General features: G+C 38.3%; 1 protein-coding gene across 32 annotated transcripts in view; it reads right to left on the reverse strand.

The window, feature by feature from the left end:
- Window positions 1-25,370, reverse strand: part of RBFOX2 (RNA binding fox-1 homolog 2) — a 204,777-nt gene that overhangs the window by 122,229 nt on the left and 57,178 nt on the right. The window contains exon 1 of one of the 32 annotated variants that reach the window (XM_087873845.1): window positions 1,752-2,047. The exons of 29 other annotated variants lie outside the window; for them this stretch is intronic. In XM_087873845.1, the coding sequence (XP_087729971.1) occupies window positions 1,752-1,766 (15 nt within the window). In that variant the 5' untranslated portion in view covers window positions 1,767-2,047. Of the gene's footprint in view, window positions 1-1,751; window positions 2,048-25,370 lie in introns of those variants that run through there. 2 more of the 32 variants (XM_034403469.3, XM_087873846.1) reach the window with 2 other exon arrangements.

Raw genomic sequence — 25,370 nt, forward strand, 5'->3', positions numbered from 1 at the left:
ATCCTGCAGTATTTGTGGATTAGATTGTTTTCATTAGGTTCAATGAATATTTATGCAATGAGGGTATGTTTCCAGATGTGAAACACTGGCTACAAACTGGTACAATCACAATAGATGAAAACAAAAAAGGCAAATCAAATTCCAGTGCTGCTGAAACTGTTTCTTCTTCTTTAGGTACAAGTTTTAAGAAATTAAAATTAAACTGGGAGACTGTGAGTTCTAGTCTCACCTTCACTATGAAAGCCAACTGGGTGACCTTGGGCAGTCACTCTCTCTCAGCTCAATTCACCACCACCCCAGGGATGTCGTTGTGGGGAAAATAGGAGGAAGGTGGTGTGTCGGATATGTTTGATGCCATGAGTTATTTGTAAAAACAATAAAAGTGGGAGATAGATAGATAGATAGATAGATAGATAGGTAGATAGATAGATAGATAGATAGATAGATAGGTAGATAGATAGATAGATAGACAGATAGATAGATAGATTAAAAGCAAGTTAAGGAGAATTGTAAAACCAGATTTTAGTATAATAAAATTATCATGCTAGTCAAAGAAAATAAATTCCCTAAACAATTCCCAAGCAAATTTGGAAGTAACAGTAAAGTATTAATAAAGATGGAAAAAGACATAATGAAATATAGTGGAAACCACAAAGAGTGGTTTGAAAATATGAAAAAAGATTATTATTTGTTATAGTATAATTTAGATTACATAATTAATGCATATAATATTTTACATGCCCATATAAATTTTGAGAGAAAGAAGGTTCAATATAGTTTTTTTAAAAAACTAAAACAAAAGGGTGTCTGCAGGGCATGCTTATCTTTCACATATCCTTTCCATGAAAAAACATATCTATTTCATTTGTCTAGAAAAAAAATGCATTAATGAACAGATTTAGATAATTAGATATTTATTTTTCTGCATATTTACTCATTATGTATTCAAAATATCCCAAATACTATTGTAAAATATAAGGTATTTCGACTTACATTTTTACTTAATTTTTTTACTTAAAACTTTTAAAATTCTATGGTTCATAGCTGTAATCATGTTTGATAAAGTAGGGTTTGTCTTGCGTTCCACTTCATTAAAACTTCAGAAATTAGTAGATGAACCTCTCCACAACACAGATATAAACATTAGAATATTTCCAAGCCTGTAGATTACATTGGTTTTAACATAAAGTAGCAGTTAGTAACAAAAACAATCTCACATCAAAAACTTTCCAGTTTTTCCACAATTTGAGGTGTATATGTAACTCAACCTCAGTATCTGTCACTGAAGGAAGCTTACCCCTTGCCTGACCTATTTCTGACAATCTTAGCAAAGTATTAGACAGATGCCTTCGTATATACAATTACACCACCTTGATTATTTCCTTCCCCTTCCTGTAGTTGTGTCCTCCAGTCATATCACAATAGCCATCACAGAATAATGAGTTTATTACCTGACACCTTTGAGAAAAAGAGAATTCTTTTTCCTATCTACAGGCAATCAGGAAATGACAGCTTCTAAACTGACTACAGCACTCTCTCTGGTGTAGTCTCAGGAAACAAAATTTTAAAAATTCAGTAACGAGTTAATATTCAATTGCATAGCTTTATATGTTTACAAAAGGGCAACTTTCGAGTACATTGGAAATCCTGAAAAGAATACAGTTCAAAAGAAGCAACTGTATACTTTTAGAGAGAAACTCTCCACACCTTCTCTGTTCAAAGCGTATTGGCTCATACAAATCTCTACTCACCCAGAGGTACATCATGTCAGTTTGGGCAATTCCAGCCCAGAACCTGATGGAGTTGATCCCAGAATGATCAGAATGATTTAGACCAGACTAAAAAGTGATTACCAAAAACGTGGAAGGGAAGATAGAAATTAAACAGTTAAAGGTGGTCTCTCTTCCCCCACCTCCCACTTTGTTTGGCTCTCCTGTTTACACTTCCACTCTTTCTCTTTTTCTCGTTCTCTATCTTTGGGAGTTCCCAACCCTTGTGTGTGTCTGCGCGCGCGTCTCTATTGGTGTACTTAGAGCTCACACTCTCCATTTGCCTCTGGGGAATTTCTCGTCATTCTGCTTCTAAAAACACAATTGCTTCTTCAGATTCTTGCAACAGGCACGGCAGGGTGGAGTCAGCAATAAACACAAGCTAATTCCTAAAGCTATAGCATGATTAAAATAAAGCTTTTTTTAAGGTGAATAGAAACCTGTCTCTCTCAGGATAGAAAAGCAAACGCTTCTTTTCAATACTTTCCAAATTTGCTTTTCTGTACAACAATCATGAAAGAACACTGAGAACATCATTTACCAGTCTTGCCAAACCCTAGCAAAGCCTATAGCCATCAACAGCATTAGTCAGCTTACCAAATCTCTTTACCTAGCCCTTAATATGTATTTGTAAATAGAGTGCTTAGTGGATTAAGGTACAGAGAAAGGCAGAGGACTGCCAGAACCAAGAGGACAGTTAGTAAAATATGTTGGGGGTTAGAGGGATAATACTAGGTCCCTACTGCCAATAAAAAAAAAAAGAGAGGGGGGGAGATGCAGTTTCTACTTTGTGCTAGTCTTTTTCTAGAAACTAGCAGATGTGGTAGTAAATTCTTCAGGAAGCACCAGGTTCCAAGAGTCATGCTTGCCAAAAAGACAGGGATACCTCTTGTAACAGCATATGAATTTATATCCTAACCCACAATTTCAATAGCAGCACCATCAGAGGCAATTTCCCAAAGGAAATATTCTTGAACTGTAGAGCAAGTCTGGAAAACAAGATCCTACAGGCCCCGTCCTCACTGCCCAAAGGATAAGTGTCACCTTATCTCATAAATTCCATTTCCAACTAGTGCTCCAGCAAACTGGGAAAACAGGTTTGCTTCCCTCTTGAGAAAGAGGCACATTTGATTCTGAGGCTCAGTACGATACATCTTATTGCTTCTGCCTTATGCCCAGTTTTCTAGGTAGCTAGTTTAAGCACAATTCATGTAATCCAAGGATTAGCAATGAAAAAATCTCTGAATGCCAACAGTGCAAATCTATATTTAGTTGAGGGAAAGCAATCTTTCCACAGACAAGCGATTTTTAAAATAAAGCAGTAATTAATTCCATTTTCATTCTATGATCAATCCTTTACTGAAACTAGAGCAGAGAGCCCAAAGAACAACATAAGCTGTGCCAACAATTATTTTTGAGCATCATAACAACCTTATTAGTCTTTTTAACTTGCATAGAATTAGAAACTGCCTCCTTACTTCTTGCTTTTCATTCAGGACTTAAGCTTTGCTTCTTTTGTGCTATGGGAGATTTTGTATTTTTTGACATCCAGGAATCCAGGGGACCCAGGAACTTCATAACAAAGAGAGAAAGAACAAAATAATAATGTCTGAGGATATTTAAGTATATATTTGCTGGTATCTATGTACCTTTTTCTTATTCCCAACTGTAAATCTCATAGGATTGTAGAAAAGTAATATTAGAGCAAAACAGCGCAGAATCTAAACACTTAGTATTTGACCAAAGTCCTTCTTTAGAGCAACAAGAGTTTGCCTGTATGATGTAACAGAATACTAATATGAGAAAAGATGACCCAGTTCAAACACTGTGCTATGCTATAATGCTTCATTATGATTTCTGGAATAAATAATTGGTTAGCTTCACTCACTACATGTGTGTTTACAAACCATAATAGCTGGAGTCAAACAGCACGATAAGCAAAAAGAAATAAATGACCTTATGTCTTAATAAAAAAAAATGCCTCTAGGCAAGTTGGGTGGCATATAAATTTAGTAAATAAATAAATAAATTTAATATGATTTGTGAACCAAACTAGACAAGATGCTTTTCAATGTGATACATTTTCTTAAAAAATTATCAGTCCCAAAGTTCCTTTTAAATAAACAGAAAAGGAATAGCAAGGCAGGAAGTAGTGTCATAATGGTCAAGGACACTAATCCCAAAGATGGTAGGACAGTGTGCTACCAATACAGAATATTATAATACAGCAAACTACATGGGTCCAACTTTACATTAAATGAAAGTAATAAAAATAGGAGGCATCTCACCAAGGGAAGCTTTCATTTACAAACAAGGTGTGACTTCTTATGAAGATCATTCTAGAACAATGTTTCTCAACCTTGGAAGCTTGAAGATGGGTGGACTTCAACTCCCAGAATCCCCTGGCTGGGGGATTCTGGGAGTTGAAGTCCACCCATCTTCAAGCTTCCAAGGTTGAGAAACACTGTTCTAGGAGGATCTTCTTTCAGGTAGTGCCTGGTGTTTCAGTGCCACCTTTACACATATTCCTTGACATATGACCACAATTGAGCCCAAAATTTCCACTGCTAAGCAAGACAGTTAAGTGAGTTTACGACCTTTCTTGCCATAATTGTTAAGTGAATCACTGCAGTTGTTAAGTTAGTAGCACGGTTGTTAAGTGAATCTGGCTTCCACATTGAATTTGCTTGTCAGAAGGTTGCAACAAATGATTACATGACCCCCAGAACACTGCAACCCATCATAAACACATGCCAGTTGCCAAGCGTCCCAGTTTTGATCATGTGATTGTTGAGATGTTGTTAACTGTTGTAAATGTGAAAAATGACCACAAGCTGTTATAACTTCAAACGGTCACTAAATGAATGGTTATAAATTGGTTATAAACCGTACTCTATCGTAGTTGGATCAAAGCATGAAGAATTTATTACCACTTTGAAAGTAATGGTCCCTATAAGAAAAACTACTTTTGCATTCAATTATCCAGACTCTATTTAAATTTCAGAACATACATATTATTTATCTTGAAGTTGTTACATTATACAATATCCCGATTATACATATATGTATGTATGTATGTGTGTGTGTGTGTGTATATATATATATATATATATATATATATATATATATATATATATATATATATTACCAGCAAGAAAAATTATAGAGAAAAAGTACAATTTCAGTAGAGAGAACATATTGCAATTTCTTTTTTTTTATTGAAAAAGTTTTCAAATACAAATTTTTCCCCCTTTTTTCCTTCCCCCCCTCCTCCCTAACCCCCCCTCACCACCCATCCCCCCGTGACTTCTTCACACCAAAAACCTAATTCATAACAGATTACATAATATTTTAACATCGCCTTACTCCCTCCTCTATATACTGACCCTTACTTACTAAAAATATTATTAATATTGTTACTTTCCCCTTTTACCATACATTTCAAAAAAAAAGCAGTCTGCTATAACATTGTATGATAACTTCTAGATTTAGCATAATATTATTATAACTCCCAATTTAGCAATAATCTGCCCTTTTTGTCCTCCCCAAAACTTATATCTATATATTATTACAACATTTCAAAGCAACCTTCCACTTTAAGACTGTATAATAGATCCTACTTTAACATTTTTCTTTGTGTATATTAATATAACATTTCAAAGCAGCCTTCCCCATAAATCCTAATTTAACATTTATTCAACTCTATCCATTTCCTCCACTGCCCTATATATATATATATATATATATATATATATATATATATATATATATATTCCGTTATTTAAAAAAAGAAAAGACAATAACTTTAAATTTATAATCCATATAATATCTTCTTTGATGTCTTTCCACTGGATTGTTGAGTCCCTCATCCATAATTGGGTAACGTAGCATCCTGGTGCAACAGTTTGTTCAAAGTCTTCAGTCATCATCTGCCCCCATCAGTAATGAATATCCTCATATATATATAAAAGTAAAAACAACCACCCGAGTGACATTATGATTATATTCCATATAGTTGTAATTGTGGCTTTCATCAGGATTATTAATTCCCATCATCCTAATGGGTAACAACCAGATCTTCTACATGCCCCTCTTGCCTTGTAGCTCAGAATAGTTATAATATATTTATCAATACAAGAAAGAAATCCAAAATAGATAATTCAAATCCAACAGTTTAAGGCTCTTTTCACATCCCAAAATTACGGCATTGCAGAGGTCTGTCACTGTCCTCAGGATGATATTAACCAATACTTCGCCTCCACTATCTTTTCACATATTCATTCATTTTTTTAAAATCACTGGCTTCACCGTTGCTTAATTTAGAAATTTCTGTTTTTATGAGACCTATTTCTTTTTTTCTTTTCTTTTTGTGGGTTTAATTTCCATCCTGTTTTCCTTTCTACAAGTTGTATATCAACTGATCGGTTTTCATTCTGCTTTATAAGTTGATCTTGTTGGTTTTGTTTTTGTATCTCATATTTCTTTTTTGCCAATTGTATATCAGCTAATTGATTTCCATACTTGTCTTTAACTTGGTGAATCATCACGTTGAAATCAGATGCCGCTTCTCTCATATTTGTAGATAATCCAGCTGGGGTATCGAGAGAATCCAAAGGCAATTTGTCTACCGCAACCTCTGTAATTCGATGTTTTCCCTTTATTTCCAACTCCTTCTGCTTATCCTGTATTGTGCCTATAGATGTTAAGTTCATTTTCAAAATTTTTTGATAAAATTCTTCCGCTTTTTCAACAGTATATAATTGGTATCTTTCTCCTTGATATCTCAATATTATGCCAACTGGGGCATCCCACCTAAATGGAATATTTCTGTATTTTAACTCAGTCACCAGAAAACCAAATTTCTTCCTTTCCGTTAACATCTTGGGGGGGAGCTCTTTGTAGATCCATATCTTTCTTCCATACAATTGCAAAGTAGAATTGAAGGAATTTTGCACAACATTATTCCTAATTTCTTTATCTGTAAAATAAATCACCACATCTCTAGGCAATTGCCTTTGCTTTGCAATCCAGGAGTTTATTCTGTACACTCTGTCAATCCTACAAAACACTTCCTCAGGTTGAACCTTTAAAATCCCAGCCAGAATTTCAGAAGATATTTTCCTTAAATCATCTCTGTTATGTTATTTATATGGTCCCTATAAGAAAAACTACTTTTGGATTCAATTATCCAGACTCTATTTAAATTTCAGAACATACATATTATTTATCTTGAAGTTGTTACATTATACAATATCCCGATTATACATATATGTATGTATGTGTGTGTGTGTGTATATATATATATATATATATATATATATATATATATATATATATATTACCAGCAAGAAAAATTATAGAGAAAAAGTACAATTTCAGTAGAGAGAACATATTGCAATTTCATTATGATCAAGGATTAATTCCTCATTGAGAATCATGTACAGGAATACAAATAAACAGTTTTCCCTGAACTCACATTTAAATCAAATTCATTATAATATTTCTTATTTCCAGATCCATGAGGAATTACAACAAATCATTTTTATTACAAAATTTCTTAGAAAACAAAACAACAAAGGACACAAGATTTAGGTTTGAGATTGTCAAATTAGAGAGCCAGTTTGGTGTAGTGGTTAAGGTGCTGGGACAGAAACCAAATTTCAATCCTGCCTTGGAAATGAAACCAGTCACACTCTCTCAGTCCAGGCAGTTGCAGGAGTTAACACTGAATCATAGGCAGGGGAAAAAAATCAAAATAATGGAATTCAAGTTCTGCATATTAGACGTTGCATATATTCAACAGAATGAAGTCACACAATTCTGAACAATACCACTTCAGTTAAGAAGTAAAATATATCATGTGGGATTTTTCTCATAGCAAACAAAACTACTGCTTTTTTTATATGACTTGGAAAAATTTGAATTTAAGCATTTTATAGCAAAATCTATGTGGCAATAAGAAATTATTATTTTCTTATTATTATTATTATTTTCCTATTTTGGAGTTACATATTTTTGGACGAGGAAGGATGCTTGTCTTCTTACTACTAAATAATCTTATCATGATTGAATTCTACCAATGTTTTTCTTCTAATACCAGTAGCGTATATTAATCTCCAATTTTGCCTCTATAAAGACTATCTATCTTCTCTACTTCCTATCAAGGAAAAGGAAAAGGAAAAGGAAAAGGAAAAGGAAAAGGAAAGGAAAGGAAAGGAAAGGAAAGGAAAGGAAAGGAAAGGAAAGGAAAGAAGATAGATTTGATTTTTGACAACTGGTTTTATATAGAAAATTGATGATTATTGGATTCTTTCTTCCAGCAAGCCTACGTGTTTACATTAAGGAGAATATTTAGAGCTATCTAACACCATTTCTGTCTTTGATAAAGTCCAGTTCAAAGATAAACTCTCCTTCAAGTTGAGTTCCAGACATGTCCATGTAGTTTTCACCATGACAATATAGAAGCGTTTTACTATAGCTTTCTCCTTAGACATTTTTTTCAATTTGGTAGTGTAATCTGCAGCCCTGTTATTTTCTAGCGGTCTCTCGTCCAAGTATAAACCAGTCATAATCCTGTTTAGCTTTTTGACATCAGCCATTTTTGGCTAATGTGGGGTATGACTTAAAGTTAAACACTAGCTCCAAGTTTGTCTCTCCACTAAGGCCCGTGCAAGGTTTTGGACTCTAAGCCAGAAATATGTGTTTTCATTTTGAGAAAAAAATTTGAAAGCACTTTTTAAAACAATTATTTCTGTTCCTAATATGTGTAATTTTTAACTGTATTCCAATTCTTCTGGCTTTCTACTTACATAAAGTATCTACTTTCATTCCCTTTTTATACATATGTGAATATAATTCTGCCTATCAACTACAATTTTTAATTTACTATTCAAAAAATATAAATAGTTTGCTATTGGAAAAGAAAAGCATAAGCTCTCAATCATTTAAATGCAATACTAATAATATGTTCACTTTTCAAATATATAAATGCAGCAAGATATGAAAGAGGAGTTGTGCTACTTTTAACCAATTGTATCCCAGAAATTCATCATGTAACTGTAACACTTGCACAACCAAATTCCACATTGTTTGAGGAAAAAGTGTAAGGGGGTGGGCAGCGAAGATTATTTTCTTTTCATCAAAAAATACGGCTGATAGGAAAATGTAACTGAAGTGCAGTTCTGAAGAAATATCTGTTCAGAATAAGCAACTGAACATTTAGGACATTAAAATGTTTAAATGTGGGATGCAACAAAGCGCTCATTATCCCACTCGTTATCTGTAAATAAGTGAAGTGTCTCAAACTTATATGCTACTAAGGAAAAGAAACAAAAGATGGCTAGACAATATAACCTGGCTGTCACATTTGAGTTTGCTATTATAATGCTCCTGAAAGCAACCACCATCCTTTTGAATAATTCTGTCAAATATCAGAAACAGGGCTTCTGACAACAAAAAGCAGTTAGTTCTAGCACAGGTCTCAAAGAGTTAAAATCAGATAAAACTGAACCAAGAACAAAACAGCTATCTTCTGTGTGGGTGGTGGCAGAAACTATAAAGTCATTTACTTATGATTGGATGTACTGTTGAAGAGGAAGGGAGAAGATACAGGTCATAAGACCTTTTTGGTAAATAGCAATATGGCATCTGCTCAGGTTTGATTCAGACTGTCAGATGATTCTGTTCTTTTATCGCAGGCACTCAGAGAAAAGAGCCTTTGACCTTGGTTAGAAAGAACTGTTATCCTCTAATTATATCTTTTTTGAATCACACAATCCAGCATGCAATTAATATTAGCCACAAAGGAAAAACTGTTCTGATGCCCATAACATTAGTATTATAGGCCACCCTCTATGAAATAAAAACCCACTCATTTCACCCTACAGCAGCATAACAAAATGATTTGTGGAATCAGAAACACTTTCCAACTAAAAAGGAACAGGTTATATTTTAAACAAATACAAGTTTTCAAAAAGATGTGATCTGTACGAAGAATAAGATCTCTTTTATGAGCAGAGAAAAATTCTAGCTTGTTTCATCCAAGAACAACCAAATCATTATTAATGTTCTATAGGTAAGTCACCAAAATAGGTATGGGGAGTTGGTGTATTGCCTCATTCTATGTTTATCCATGTGCCAGCAGAAAGTCTCTACATTTTTCTTCTTCAAGAAAAGAATATCTCTTTGAAGCAAACACTTGTGAAACAGAACCAAAACAGGTAAGGAAATACTCTTTATGAGCAGAAATGTGGCTTCTCATCTGTGAAAAAGAGCTTGGGTGGTATGTACGATAGGGCACCGGCTTCAATCAGAAAGATATCAAAATGGGAATAATAAAAAAAATCACTCAATTATTGTATAGGACTTTCCCATTTGCCATAATTCAGCTCCAGTTATTCTGATCTAACTAGGTGGTTCTAGAAATAAAAAAAAAACCCCATTCTTTCTGTACATCAAAAACTGCCCTATATCCCTGAAATATAGTAGAGGCTGTGACAATAAAAGAAACTACAACTTGTCTTTTACATAATGATCTGCTATGCTGCATGATTAAAAAAAAGAATTATGTCTTTGCAAGTCCAGCTAATTAAGAGGAGTCCAAGATATTAGCCAAGAAGCTGCCAGACAGGATACGGTGACAGCTGGAATAGTTTGGATTAAATAGTAGACTGGTTCTGCTGGGATACAAATGGGGAGTTCTCAAATCCAAATCCAGAAAACTGTTAACTGATCTTCTTGATAAGCAGAGAAAAGTTTGATAAATTACTATTAGAGCAATACAACTGATCATCAACCCATTCATAATACTTAGTGAAAAATTATTTCCCTAAGAAGGAAAAAAGATTTGAATAAATATGGATGTTTTGAGTCAGAAAAAAATAAGAAAATATAGTATGTAATACTTAATTATATAGATAATTTTGTTTCTCAGTTACTTGTCCAGTGTTTCTCAACCTTAGCAATGTTTACATAGCTGGAGAATTCTGGGAGTTGAAGTCCACTCATCTTAAAGTTGCTAAAGTTGAAAAGCATTATGTTAGACACATCCATCATGTTGTGGATTAGATAATGGTCTTTTTAATACTAAGCCAAAATTTTAGTTTTGTTAAATAATCAGTCATGAATAATTAATGGCAATACTAACAGTATTTAACAACAGTAATATGTTGGAAATGTTACTGACTTGACTAAGTGCTACATATATTCCAAAACAGTGTTATGACCTAATAACTAATGTTGCCAGGAGGTTAAGAACTGATGGACAACAGCTGCTTTAGCAGCAGTAACATCAGGTAGGAAGTTTAATCTAGAACTTTGAGGAATATATAATTGTGTGGATGAAATACATATGGCAATATACTAGCAATATGGAAGGCATTATACATTTTCGTTAGACAACCTCAATGGGTGAAAATCAAGTACAATGACATTAAAAAAACATCATTGATACAGTATTGATGGATGGTGGGCTCCAGTAGGAGGCAACATTAAAAGAAGCTGCAGCATTTTAACACTGAAGGGAATATGAAGCTTGCAAACTCCCACATTCACAGCCATCCAGCCTTCATCTGAGTCTAAATCAGTATCTTCATGAGTGATAACTGTTCCTTCTACTATAGTCACTAAGGAACTCTTCCAATCTTGGACAGAAAAACATGTTAGTCCTTTAGGATGAACTCAGAAATCTAAGGATGCAAAAAGTGATCTAGAAGCAATCTCATCCGTCTCGCTCTACTAAACTGGACCTTCCAGAAAAGAACAATTTTCATCTCACTAAAAAAAATATTTAGACTTTTTTCTTAAGTGTTTTCTTTTTCTAAAAAAATAAAGCTTTGTTTACTTCTTATGAGATTGATCTATCCCCACCCCACCCACCCATCCAAATCCTCTAATGACGTATCTATGAAACAATAGAAATTGTTTCATGTAATTTTTAATTCCAATTTTAATTGCTAGTAAGTTAGCATTAATTGTGGTCTCTCTCACACACCATCAGCACTCCAAGGTGGACTGGTCTAGGAAATCAAAGTCACACAAGCTAATGTTATCTTTATTATAAAATTATAGTAAAAGAATCTTGTGAAAATAATATAATTCTCCCTAGTATTGTCTGAGATGTTTACTCGAGTTATAAATCTGGCCCAGATTCAAATTTCTTCTAACTGACTTATTTTGGTTTCTCAAAGTTATTCCTTTTTCCCATTATACACACACTGGGATTAGAGGAAGGACTTCAGGAAAGTTAGTAGTAGCAAAAACTACCAAGGTGCAATCCTAAAAGGCAGGAAGCCACCTAGTCCAATCCCTTGCTCCGTCAAGGATATCTAATGGCCCAGCCTCTTGTAAAAATCATCAAGAAACTGAGAGCTCCTGTAGGTAATTAGCTCTACTGCTGAATAGGTTTTACTACCAAATCTCTTGTAATGTTTAACCAAAATTCACTCTCTTGCAACCTGTACCTCTGAGTCCTGAGGAAGAAGCCAAGACATTCAGAGTCTGGTGTACAACTGGTTGGCATGAATACAACAAAACCGTACAGATGTTAGCCCTTCTTCCAAATTCCAACTTACCTTTATTCCTTTCTTACTGGATTCTACTTGCTTTTTTCTTTCTTATTACTTTATTTTGTTCAAGCCATTTACATCCATGTAGCAAGTTTTGCTGCCATGAGAACATGTTTAAGTAAGCTAATCTTCTCCGAATGGTATTTTCTGTGCAACCTTTGGAGGATTTTTTTAGTCCTGTTTCCCATCTTTAATGTTTAAAAATGTAATATTTATCCAGCTTCCCCCCCCCATCACCAATGGTTTTGTTGCTATTTTATTTTACAAATAAAGGAAGCAGGAGTCTCTGTGTCATACTGTAAAGTCTTACATAAGTTAAGAGATCTGTACAATAGAAATAAAATGTATCTTTAAAATGTAAATGTATCTTTAAAAATAACTCAATAATATAATTTTTAGAGATTACTTGTCCAGATAGACCAGACAGGTAACACCCGTAGACGAGATAATCCTATTTTATTGTAAGGCTATATCAACAAAATCTTACAAGTCTGAAAGTACACATCTCCTTTACAGCCAGAAACCATAGGGGAAGTCCCTTCCAGGCCTCTTCCTCAACCCAGTATGTAGCTGTAGGCTCTGACTTCTCTTATCTGACTGTTCCCTAGGGCAGCATCTCTTCCTTTCCCTCCCCCAGGTTATTCCTCTATAACTTTACAGCATTCGAGGAAATATTAATTCTACAGTATTATTTATATCTGTATAATTTTAAAGCAGGTTGGCAGCAAAATGCCACCAAATTCTGTTTTGCTAGGCTAGGCACTTTTAAAAATATATACTGAATGATGAACAGTTTCATATCTTGAATTTATCTTCTCAATTGCTCTGAACATTTTTATTGTTTAGCTGCCATCGCCTGAAATCATGCTATCATGATACAAATGATCAGAATTGTCATTTCTATTTATTTTGTAGCTTCTAAGACTTTAGAATTTAAAACCATTTCATTTTAATTTAGCATTCCAATGGCTAAAGTTGCGACAAGTAACATTATGGATTCTTCCCCTTTCCTTAACATCCCCCAAAGTACAGCTTAAGAATTGTCTGAACCTAACTTCTCTATATTAAGAGAGAGATACATTTATTGAAATAAATGCTACAAAAGAAACTCACACAATGGAAGAAGAAATGTTGGGAGTTAAATTTTATTTCAGACACAAAAGACATAGAAAGGGTGAATGTTGCTTCATATTAAACAAGCATTGAACAGTATGGAACAAGACAGCTGTCATGAAGACATCTCTGTGCCCTTCCAGCTGCCAGGCACCTAGACAAATACATGTCAACTACTAAATCCTTTCTGTCTTACAACTCAAACATTTGCAAGAAAGGGTCAGATCCATTCCACAATTGTTCAGACTCTTAGGAGGAAGACTTCCAGGACTGACTTCATTGCTCATATGAATAGATGACATATTGTTCACCTCTTATTCCAAGAGATAAGCAGATATTGCCAAACAATAAGTCCACGGAGGTTTTATTCCCCATCCTTCGTATGGAAAACCACGTTAGAATCTCATGGGTATTTTAGTTAGAGAAACCTAGTTCAGAAACACTGTGACTCATGTCCTCATCTCAGATATGGACCACTGCAATGTATCTATAGAGTGTTTGTCCTTGGAAATGGTTTAGTTGCTGCAACTGGTCAAAAATGCAATGACCTACCATGGAGGAGAACATTTAGAAAAGTTATTCTTCAGCCATTGCACTAGTAGCCAATGCTCATTACCTGTAAAGCACTAAATGGCAACCTGAAAGTTACAGGATCATCTCTTCCATTCAGATTTGGCTTGGCCAGTGCATATATCCCAAGTGCTATGCTACCATATGAGTTCTCACTCTTCTGAAGAGAAAAAAAATGGAGGCAGGAGTTACACCTTCTTGGTTGCAATCCTTGTGTCATGGAAAACCATGGCTCTGAGATTCTGGTGCCCCCAATTTCACTCACTTGTCATAGGGCTTTAAAAACTGTTATTATTCCAACAGGCTTTTAATGCAGACATTGGACCTGGACTGACTTGGTAGGTCTACTTTGTTAGATTTGGGTATTATTTTATTTTAAAATTTACTTGATATAAGCCACTCTGATTTCATGTACTAGTTATTTTACTTGTAAATTGATAAATAATGCTTTAGCTTATTACAGTATTCTGGCTTTGGTTTTTAATTGCTTCAGATATTTCTACAGATAAGAATTTTTATCAACAGTGAGAACTCCACTATAAGCTACTTCAGGGGGCCAACTATAATTTCCTTTTATGTAAGTTAATGTAAATAGCCTTTTTCATTAATTTGCCTAGGCAGAAAATAAAGAGAGTTTGAAGATTCATGTACCAGGGTAGGTGCTGAAGCCATACTCTGAGTTTTAAAAGCAAACCATGTATAGACATGATAACAACGACTTGTTATCTTCCCCTCCTCCCCAAAAAAACCCCTCTAAATTTTGAGGGTTAAATTTTTTTTAAATTCATAGATACAGATTCACATTTGGTTTGATATTCAAAGATTTAATCCTGTAGTTGTTTGGTAAGTAGGTTGTTGGGTTTTTTTGGAACTACAGTTATGTCCATTTAAGTCCACAGAACAATCAAAAAGATCTCAGTGGGTTTTACTGACAGTCAGTAGGGGGTAGAAGCGGTGGTGGCACAGTGGTTAGAATGCAGTATTGCAGACTAATTCTGTTGTCTGCCAGCAATTCAATTCTCACCAGCTCAAGGTTGATTCAGCCTTCCATCCTTCCGAGGTCAGTAAAATGAGGACCCAGATTGTTGGGGGCTTAAAGGGATGTAAAGAACTGTGAAGTGGTATACAAGTTTAAGTGCTCTTGCTATTACAAAACCAAAAGCAAACTTGAGACACCTAAATTCAAACTGATCCTTAGCCATGGAAATTTGCTTCATGACAGTAGGTCAGTCACTTTCTCTCAGCTCAATCCACCACACAGGATTGTTGTTGTGGGAATAAAATTGAGATCTCCTTTTAAGTCACCTTGAATTCTTGGGGGAAAATTGAGATATAAATTTAACACACACCCAAAATAAACTAATGCTGGTGAAAGCAGAAATAAAGAAAAAATGAGGATGATCAGTAGCAAGAGGAATGGACTCAGTTATGGTGATCATAAGTGCACTGTTGGAAGACATGAAAAACCAGGTATGGGACAGAGTACCAAGAATAAAATCTATCTATTTTAGAGGGGGATAAAATTGACACATAAATAAACATAGCACATTAAATGTAGTCAATTCCATTTCTCAGGGTTCTTTTAAAAATAAGAATTATACTGTATTTGTAAATTTTAGTTCTGATGTAATCATGCTTAATAATGTCTTTTATTACTGTTATTTACCTTGAATGCCATTATTGTTAAAGAAAGAAGTAAATATTACTTTTAGAGATTTAGATAAGTACAAAGCCAGAAAAGTGTCTTTACATATATTTTGAATAGCACACTTGTCTGTAATAAAGCAATTCAGCTACCCATATCAGGACTCTGAAGCTTCTGCTGCTAGCTAATTTTTTAATTTGAGTTTCAGATTTTGTAGAATAAAGATTCATTGTTACATCAAGTGAAGTCGGACAATAAGTTTGATGACTACACACACACACATATACACACACACAATATCTTCTGTTGGATTCTCAATGAGATCAAATATTGAAGATGCAAGCATCTTATTTAAATAATGTTTGACAGTTTGAAGTTTCCGAAATTCAATCCTGTTCATTCTATTTTTAAAAAAAGCCTCTTCAATATTTGAGAAAATGGAAGATTATATTAAGGTGGCATGAAGATAACCATTATATAAAAGATTAATTTCCTTTTTCTTATAAGTCTCTGTACTTACTTGACCTTCCACTACAGAAAATTAAACATCTAAGTAACATATTGTTTTATTATGACAGGTAAGACAGAATTTAATTATCTAGCACTGAGAATTTTTAATGTGTTGAATTTTCTATTGAATGTTCTACCACAAGGTTGCAGAACCTCTGGGTGGAACCCAAAATCTGAATCACTTTCTTGATGACAATGTACTTATGCTAACTTTTAGGTTTATTATTTTGTTCTTCCTGTTCACCTTTTTTTTTTTTAATTTATGCTGTTGCTGAAGACAAGTTTCCTTGGTTCAAATGTGTCTTGAAGATACTTATAGAGTCTATTTTTTTACAAGCCTTATATACAATATTTTCTCCTCTGTCTAATACAAACTGGAAAGGTTTTACTACTGTTAGTTTCTATCATCACTGCTTTAAGAATGCCCTGCTAAAGTTTTCAACAAAATATATACAATGTTCTGGTCAGGAGCAGCTGGAAGAAGAAATTAACTATGGCAACACTATTTGCTTCTTCTTTTACCACTTCGGGTGTCGAGGGATACGGTGACACCAGTGACATATATTTATTCTACATGTATTTATTCTACAACAGCAGCAAAAGTTGTTGCTGGAAGCCTTTTGCTTTTTCTCAGATAGTGTTTGATAAAGCAATCTGATTAAGGACAAATGAAATTTTACACAGCTATGTACTAGTTACCATCGACTTGTTGACTACATATAGCCTTTTTTCCTTCATTTTTTCTGACAGACTTATTCAACAGTTGAACTAAATAGAATCTTCCTTCTCCAACCCTCGGTTTTTCCACATCCTTCTGGAAAGTCAAAAGCAACCCCCTAACTTTATTAGTATATTTCAAGGCTTCCTGGAAACAGCCAGAAAATAAGCTTTCGAAATAGCTTCTGCAGGAAGAATGCTATTACTACGGTGGCATAGGTTTTGGGTTGCTTGGTTTTTCTTTCACATTAGTCAATATAGACAACTGTTCTAGAGTTCAATTTGTTCCCAATAATACTCAATAATTTCTGGGTAATGAGTGCCCTCTTATGGCAAAGAGCAACCTAAGCCGCAAGAACTGTTCCCCAAATGTGCCACGTTGAAACTTATTCTCTATAAAAATAGAGCTTTTTTTTTTTTTTGGCTTTACAAGGCACAGTCAACTTTTTAAGAGCCACGTCTTTTCTCCAGCATTGTATCATTTATAGGAGTTTGAGACTTTATGATTAAAGAACTCTAAAACTTTAAATCAATTAAAATTTTTATCCAACAGCTGGTTCTTGTTATTTTTATATTCCATGTATTTTTATATATTTAATCAACATACACATTTTATTTTTTCCTGAAAACAAGTACCGTATTTTTCGGTGTATAAGATGCACTTCCCCTCCCCAAAAGCGGGTGGAAATGTCTGTACATCTTATACAGCGAATGTTGCCAAAGTCCCACCCACCCTTTGGCCTCCCAGCATCTGCCTCCCAGCAATTTGCCTCCTTGCAGCAAACAGCCTGGTCAGCTTCAACACAGCCTGATTTAGCACGAACAGCTGATAGGCGGTTGGATCTGCCTCCCGGAATACCTCCTATCAGCTGTTCCAGGCTGCGGGGATCGCCACCGCCCATCGCCACTGCCACCTATCCCCGCCGCTTGGAATAGGCCTAAAATAGGGCATGCGGAGGCCTAAAATGGGGCGCGCGAAGGAGGCGATAGGTAGCAGTGGTGATGGGCGGTGACAGTGGCGATGGGAAGGTGCAATCCCTGCAGCCTGGAACAGCTGATAGTGGTATTCCGGGGGGCAGATCCAACCACCAATCAGCTGCTCGGGCTAAATCAGGCTCTGCTGAAGTTGACCAAGCTGTGTGCAAGGAGACAAATTGTTGGGTGGCAGAGGCAGATTTTTTTTCTTGTTTTCCTCCCCAAAAGCTAGGTGCATCTTATAGTCCGAAAAATATGATATTTCTGTACAAAAGAATCAATACATGTGTAAGACACATATATAGATATTAGCAGTTGCATTTACTAGCAATTTACATACTGGCAGAACATACTATGGACCTGCAACTGACAACCTGTGGGATCCTGGCATGTATTCTTGCCTAATTAAGGCCCAAATTAAATTACAGTGCAAATTAATAAATATTAATCTTCAGCTGGTTACTTTTCCCCCTTAACAATGCATCTGAGGGAAAGACTATGGGCCATGGAAGGGATAAGGTATATAAGGGGTTCAATTCTTTCTTTTCACATTCGCCTTTTAAATTATCCATTGCAGATTTCTTCATTTAATTTATTTCCTCCACAAAGCTTCAAAATTATATACACCTTGAAAACTGAAACCTATAATTAAAATATTTTTATTTTAGGATTTCATTATAATAACATAAAATTGTAGTTTTGATAATAATCTGTGGAATATTTATTTTGCTCTGTGTTCTGACCCAGCCTATTAGTTCCCAGCAAGGAGACTCCCTTGGCACCTTCAATACAGAGCCATTAGCCCGACAAACCTTGTTCTAGCAAAGGAATCCAACTTGAATAATGGCCACTGGAAAATGGATGGTTGTCTGTGACAATCGGCCACTCCTAAACCCCTGCTATTTATTTCCCAGCCAGGGAGGGGCTGGCTAGCGTCTGGCAAGAGCAGCAGCAGACTAAAGTGCTATTAAGTAACACCAGCTGCCTGCAATTACTACAAGTTCGAATCTCACCAGGCTCAAGGTTGACTCAGCCTTCCATCCTTTCAAGGTAGGTAAAATGAGGACCCAGATTGTGGGGGCAATCAGCTGACTTTGTATAAAAAAGAACACCGCTTAGGGGGGTCCAAAAGCCCTACTAAGCAGGTATATACAAAAGTATGGAGGCTATTGCTTAACGCACTGTAAGCCGCCGTGAGTCTCCGGAGAAGGGCGGCATATAAATTGAACCAATAAATAAATACAATAAATAAATTTGTCCTCTTTTCTCTGACAGCCAGCTTATTGCTTTCCGTTGCTCTCCTCTCCTTTCCTCCCTACATATACACGCATCTGGGATGGGCCCCTTCTGTTCCTCCCCCTCACTCAGCTCAGGCCCCGAAGACAGCTGCCTCTCCATCTGGGGGCAGACAGAAGGCCCCGGCTCTGCATCTGTTTCCTCATCAGAGCCTTCCAAAGGCTGCAAAGCTGTCCCAGGTTTCCCCTCCTCCTCGTCTGACTCTGCTGCTAGTTCTGCTGGCAGCCAACAGGCCACAACACTCTGTACTAAATAATTTTTAGGTAGGACACTTATCACAGCAAATGAAATACTCCTCTGATTTCTGTTAGATCCCATGCAGATTATATTATACATGAATGTGTGTCAAATTTGTCATATGAAACACTGACTAAATATCTAATTTGTAGAAAAGTTGAATTGATATTGTGCAGATTTATTAGGACAAAATTCTGAGGACCAAATAAGAGAAATGTTACAGATATTTCATTTATAAAGTTTCTGTGAAAAATTGTATTTTTGAAAAGTATGTAAAGTATGTAACGTATGTGTGTATATATGTATACTAGCTGGATACCCATGTTTCGCTACGAAACTTGAAAATTAATGAGTCGTTATGATCGGCCTCTCCTTTCCCCTTCTCTCCCTCAGCCTTGCCCCACAGAAGCCTCCCCTATCCTATCCTCTTCTCCCCCTCAGCCTTGCCCCACAGAGGCCTCCCCTATCCTATCCCCTTCTCTCCCTCAGGCTTGCTGTACAGAGGCCTCTCCTATCCTATACCCTTCTCTCCCTTAGCCTTGCCCACAGAAGCCTCCCCTATCCTATCCCTTTCTCTCCCTCGGCCTTGCTGCTGTGAAAGTAAAACTGAAAGTGAGACTCCTCTTCTCTGTTTGTGTTTTGCATTTTGAACAGATTTCTTTTCAGGTGGGGAGTGGGAGTAGAACTCCTTAGCATCAGAGTGTATTAATCATAATATAGGAAATACTAATGCTCTGATGGTTATTTCAAAAAATTCTTTTTTAGTGAGCACCTAGAAACCAAGTGGAACATACATGGCAAATTTCAAGTTTGTAGACTTTATGGTTCTGGTGATTTCGTGATTATGGTGTGAGTGGTTTTCGCATATATACATACATACACACACATACACACACACACACTTTACAATTACAAATATTGACAAAAACTGTAGACATTTTGTTAATAATGGTTACCTCTCTTTCTGCCCTATAGAAGAGCTACAATTAAAAAATACAGGTAATCCTTGATTTACAAAAGATCATTTAGTGACTGTTCAAAGATACAAAAGCACTGAAAAAAGTGACATGATTGTTTTTCACACTTACAACCATTGCGGCATCTCCATGGTCATGTGATAAAAATTTGGACACTTGGCAAACTGACTCATATTTATGACGTTGCAGTGTCCTGGGCACCTTTTATAACTTTCTGACAAGCAAAGTCAATGGGGAAGCCAGGTTCACTTAACAACCGTGTTACCAACTTAACAATTGAGGGCTCCTTGGTGCTCTCTGAGTTTGCTTGTTTTCTTGCAGATGTTTCATTACCCAAATGAGGTAACATCATTGTCATATCAATCCTGAGCTACAAATATTCTCCTTTATTAATAACTTAAGAACTGCAGGAATTCACAACTGTGGCAAGGAAGATCGTAACATGGGACAAAACTCACTTAAGAAATGTCTCACTTTGCAAGCAAGAGAATTTTTGGACTCAATTGTGGTTGTAAATCAAGGACTACCTATATACAAGCAGAAAGAGAAAAAAATGTTTATTTTGTAATGAAACATGACATTCCTCCACTAGAGGGTGCTTAGTTAGCAAAAGTTTAAGCAATGTCACCCAGAAGAGCTTACATGGGAAGGAGCAGCACATAAACAAACAATACTCATAAAGTGCTTCAGGAAAGGTGCCAAGGAAGCATCTATCTCTGTTCTATTGGTCATATATTCAAAGGCAAACCTAAAACACCTTTTCTTTTAAAATGCAGTCAGGTGGGCAGGCGGGCTGGCAGGAAGAGCAGAAACTTCAAACCTTTAGTATAGCAATCCTCTTGTTTCTAATTTAGAAATCTGAAGACTGCCTTCTCTAACCCAATGTTAGAAGCTGTGGACTAGAATGTCGAGATGGCCATACTAGCTGGGAATTCTGAGGACTTGAAGACCTTATTAGATTTCTTAAGTTAATTACATCAATGATTATAATCAAAGATAATACCATTTTATTGACTTTAGGCATAATGTGCATTCACTTAGAAAAATGTCTTTAAGACCAATTTCTACCATAAATATATCATAAACAATCACTTAATTCATATAAATCAAGGAGAACCGGTTGAAACTTGAACTGCTATTTCTCATGTTATAATACCTTTTCTACAATACCCGTTGCAAATAAATTTTTATTGTGCTGCATCTTTTTGTGTAGAATGGAACATAGAATGGACATTGACTTACCTGAATGTCCTTTTTCGGAACGCTGCGTATACACTCCAGCACTGGAAAATCCTCTTCTCTGACAGCAACTGAGAGAACTTTTTTCTACTTATCTTCCCACTCTGTGCTCTCTCCACGCCCCCTTTTGCACCCGAATCCCCAGTCTTGAACGAAGACACCACAGGTGAACTACAACAAAATTTATTAACACAAAACCACCATAAGCAAACAACCAAAGAAAGGGAGGGAAATGGAGTGTATACGCAGCGTTCCGAAAAAGGACATTCAGGTAAGTCAATGTCCATTTTCCAGAACGCTGCTACTACACTCCAGCATTGGGACATACCCAAGCCTAACTTTCAGGGCCGGGCAAAACACTATTCAACTCAGGAGACCCAGACACCACTGCCTGCAAAACTCGTCGCCCAAAAGACACCTCAGCCGAAGCATAGGCATCAATCCGGTAATGTCTTATGAAAGGCGACAAAGAAGTCCAAGTAGCTGCCCTACAGATGTCCAACACAGAAGCCTGGGTAGCCCAGGCTGCTGAAGTAGCCGCACTCCTCGTAGAATGAGGCAAAATGTTCCCAGGAACAGGGCGACGCTGATTCTCATAAGCAGCAGCAATACAGGCCTTAATCCAACGACCAATCGTGGTCGACGACACTTTCTGACCCATGGTTGCAGGATGGAACGAAACAAACAGGGCTTCTGTCTTCCGAAACTCGGCCGTCCTACATATGTAACGTCTCAACGCCCTGCGCACATCCAGAGTGTGCCAAAGAACCTCTCGATGATGTCTCGGCGACGGGCAGAAATCCGGAAGCACTAATTCCTGCGCCCGGTGAAACCACGAATTAACTTTGGGCAAAAACGCAGGATCCATCCTCAGGACCACAGTATTAGCATGAAAAATGCACAAGTCCTTCCTGACAGATAAAGCAGCGAGCTCAGAAATGTGTCGAGCCGATGTGATCGCCAGGAGAAAAGCAACTTTGAACGACAGAAACTTAAGTGAAGTGGAACCCAGCGGCTCAAACGGAGACAAGGTGAGAGCCTGCAAAACCAAAGACAAATCCCAAGAGGGATAACGATGAACCGTAGGCGGTCTCAGGTTCGTAGCTCCATGAAGGAACCCCTTCACCCACGGATGATGAGCCAAGGAAGTATACGGTGGACAGGATAACACAGTGGCCAGGGCCGCCACCTGGCACCTGAGAGTGGCGGGAGACAAACCCCGTTCCAAACCCGCCTGTAGAAAAATGAGGACATCCTGAACCGTTGCAGACGTAGGATCCACATGAGCAGCCGCACACCAACGGCAAAAGGCTGTCCACGAGGCTTCGTAGATCCTCGTCGTGGATGGTCGACGGGCCGACTGAATCGTACCAATCACTGTATCCGGCAAATGGCCTTTCTTCAAGAGGACACGCTCAAACTCCAGACGGCCAACTGCAGCCACTGGGGCTCGGGATGACGAATGGCCCCCTGACACAGCACGATCCGATGTGGAGGAATCACCCACGGGTCTGTCACCGAAAACTCCACAAGATCCGCAAACCACGGCCTGCGGGGCCAATGTGGAGCTACCAGTAACATCTCCGCCCTCTCCGCTATCATCTTGCGAACCACCTGCTGAATCAGTGTGACGGGTGGGAAGGCATACAGTAGACCCGCTGGCCAATGACACCGCAGAGCGTTTGTGTCTTCCGCCGCTGGAGTCGGATACCGAGTGATGAACCGGGAAAGCTGGGCGTTGGCCGGACTGGCGAACAAGTCCACCAGAGGCCGTCCGAAGCGAAGACAAATCTCCTGAAATAGACTGGGAAGCAACTGCCATTCGGCCTGGTCTATCACTTCCCTGCTGAGCCAATCCGCTCGTGTGTTGGCTTTCCCGGAAATGTGGTCTGCGAGGATGGACTCCAGATTCCTCTCCGCCCAGTTGAACAGACGTGTCGACTCGAGCATCAACGTCTGTGACTTCGTCCCCCCTTCCCGGTTTATGTGCGCTTTGGCAGATGTATTGTCCGTGAGAATCAAGACATGACGACCCCAAACCAGTGTCCGGAAATGCAGAAGGGCGAGGCGAATGGCTCGAAGTTCCAATAGGTTGATGCTCTGTGCACGTTCCTCTGGAGACCATTGTCCTTGGCCCACCTGGGCCCCCAGGTGAGCTCCCCAGCCATGGAGACTGGCATCGGTGGTGATCACGACCCGGTCTAGTTCCAGGAAACTGCAACCTTGCAGGATGGCCGACGACTTCCACCAACTCAGTGACAGTCTGACTCGCGGAGGCACGAACACTGTCCTTGTGGAGTTGGAACTGCCTGTTTTCTGGAATGGAAGAAGAAGCCATTGTAGTGGACGAGAATGTCTGCGTGCCCACGGAACAATGCGGAAGCACGAGACCATCTTCCCCAACAAACGTGACAGCGTCAATAGAGGAGCCTTCCTCCGGGTCAGTACTTGGCCCACAAGCGATTTGATGTTTTTCGCCCGCTCTGAAGACAGGAAAACCTGACCCTTCTGGGAGTCTATCAGGGTCCCGAGGTGTAGAATTGCGGTTGTGGGGACGAGCTGGCTCCAAGTTGATGGAGAATCCGTGCTCTCGGAAGGCCAAAAGCACCCTGCCCCTGTCTTGCGCCGCTTGTGCCCTGGACGAGGACAGGATTAGAATGTCGTCCAGGTAACATAACACCCTCACCGGAACGGTACTGAGAGACGCGGCCACTACCGCCACCAGCTTGGTGAAAGTCCTGGGGGCCGAGGAAAGACCGAACGGCATCGCACAGTACTGGTAATGCCTGCCCGCATACTCGAATCGCAGAAACTGTCGATGCAAAGGAAGCACTGGAACATGCAGGTAAGCCTCTCGCAAATCCACCGACTGCATCAGGTCCCCCTGGCGAATAGAAGCCAGAATGGACCGAAGAGAATGCATCTTGAAATGACGGTAACGTACCGCCCGATTCAACTCCTTGAGGTTGAGAATGCCTCTGACCCCGATCCGTGAATTCGATTGCGAGACCTTCCGAAATAGTGCGACGCACCCACTCGTCCGGAGAGGACCGGGCCCACCGATGACGAAATGACCGGAGACGTCCTCCCACTGGCCCCGGAGTCGGTGAGTCATTTGCCCCGTCTGAAGGGCCTAGAAGTAGACCCACGATAGGGGCGCTTGGAGGAGGACTGTGACCTGCCACGCTCCCTGAAACGCTGTCTGTCAGAGAAGCGTTCTGGAGTCTGGAACGACTGCCGGTAAGTCGAGGGGCCTCCCTGCCCCGAGTAGGAACGAAATGGCTGACGTTGCGTGTAAGGGGTGTAACGCCTGTCTTGTCTGCGAAAGGACGAGGGCATAACTTTGCGTTTGTCTTTGTCCTCCACAAGAATCGGCTCCAATGCCGTGCCAAACAGGTTCGGGGCTTTATACGGGGCCGCCGCCAACTTCCATTTGGTTTTCACATCAGCTTTCCACGGCCGTAGCCAGAAAAGGCGTCGCGATGTGACAGAAGTCGCTAACGCCCGCGATGCAAACTTGACAGAGTTCAACTAAGCATCCGCCGAATACTCTGTGGCTGCAATAATCTTGTTAATATCGTGGCGTAAGCGGGTATCCTCTGGAGGGAGCCGTTCCTGAAGTTGGCGCAACCAGATCAAAGAGGCCCTATTGAAGAATGAAGTAGCCGTGGCAGTTCTAACAGTCCAGGCCACGGCTTGATGAGACCTACGAAAGGCCAATTCAGTGCGCCTGTCCTCCGACTTGAGCCCCTCCAGC

This window comes from Pantherophis guttatus, chromosome 7 (genome assembly GCF_059756535.1).
Source record: "Pantherophis guttatus breed Tessera chromosome 7, ASM5975653v1, whole genome shotgun sequence".
In the NCBI taxonomy this organism is placed as follows: Eukaryota; Metazoa; Chordata; class Lepidosauria; order Squamata; family Colubridae; genus Pantherophis; species Pantherophis guttatus.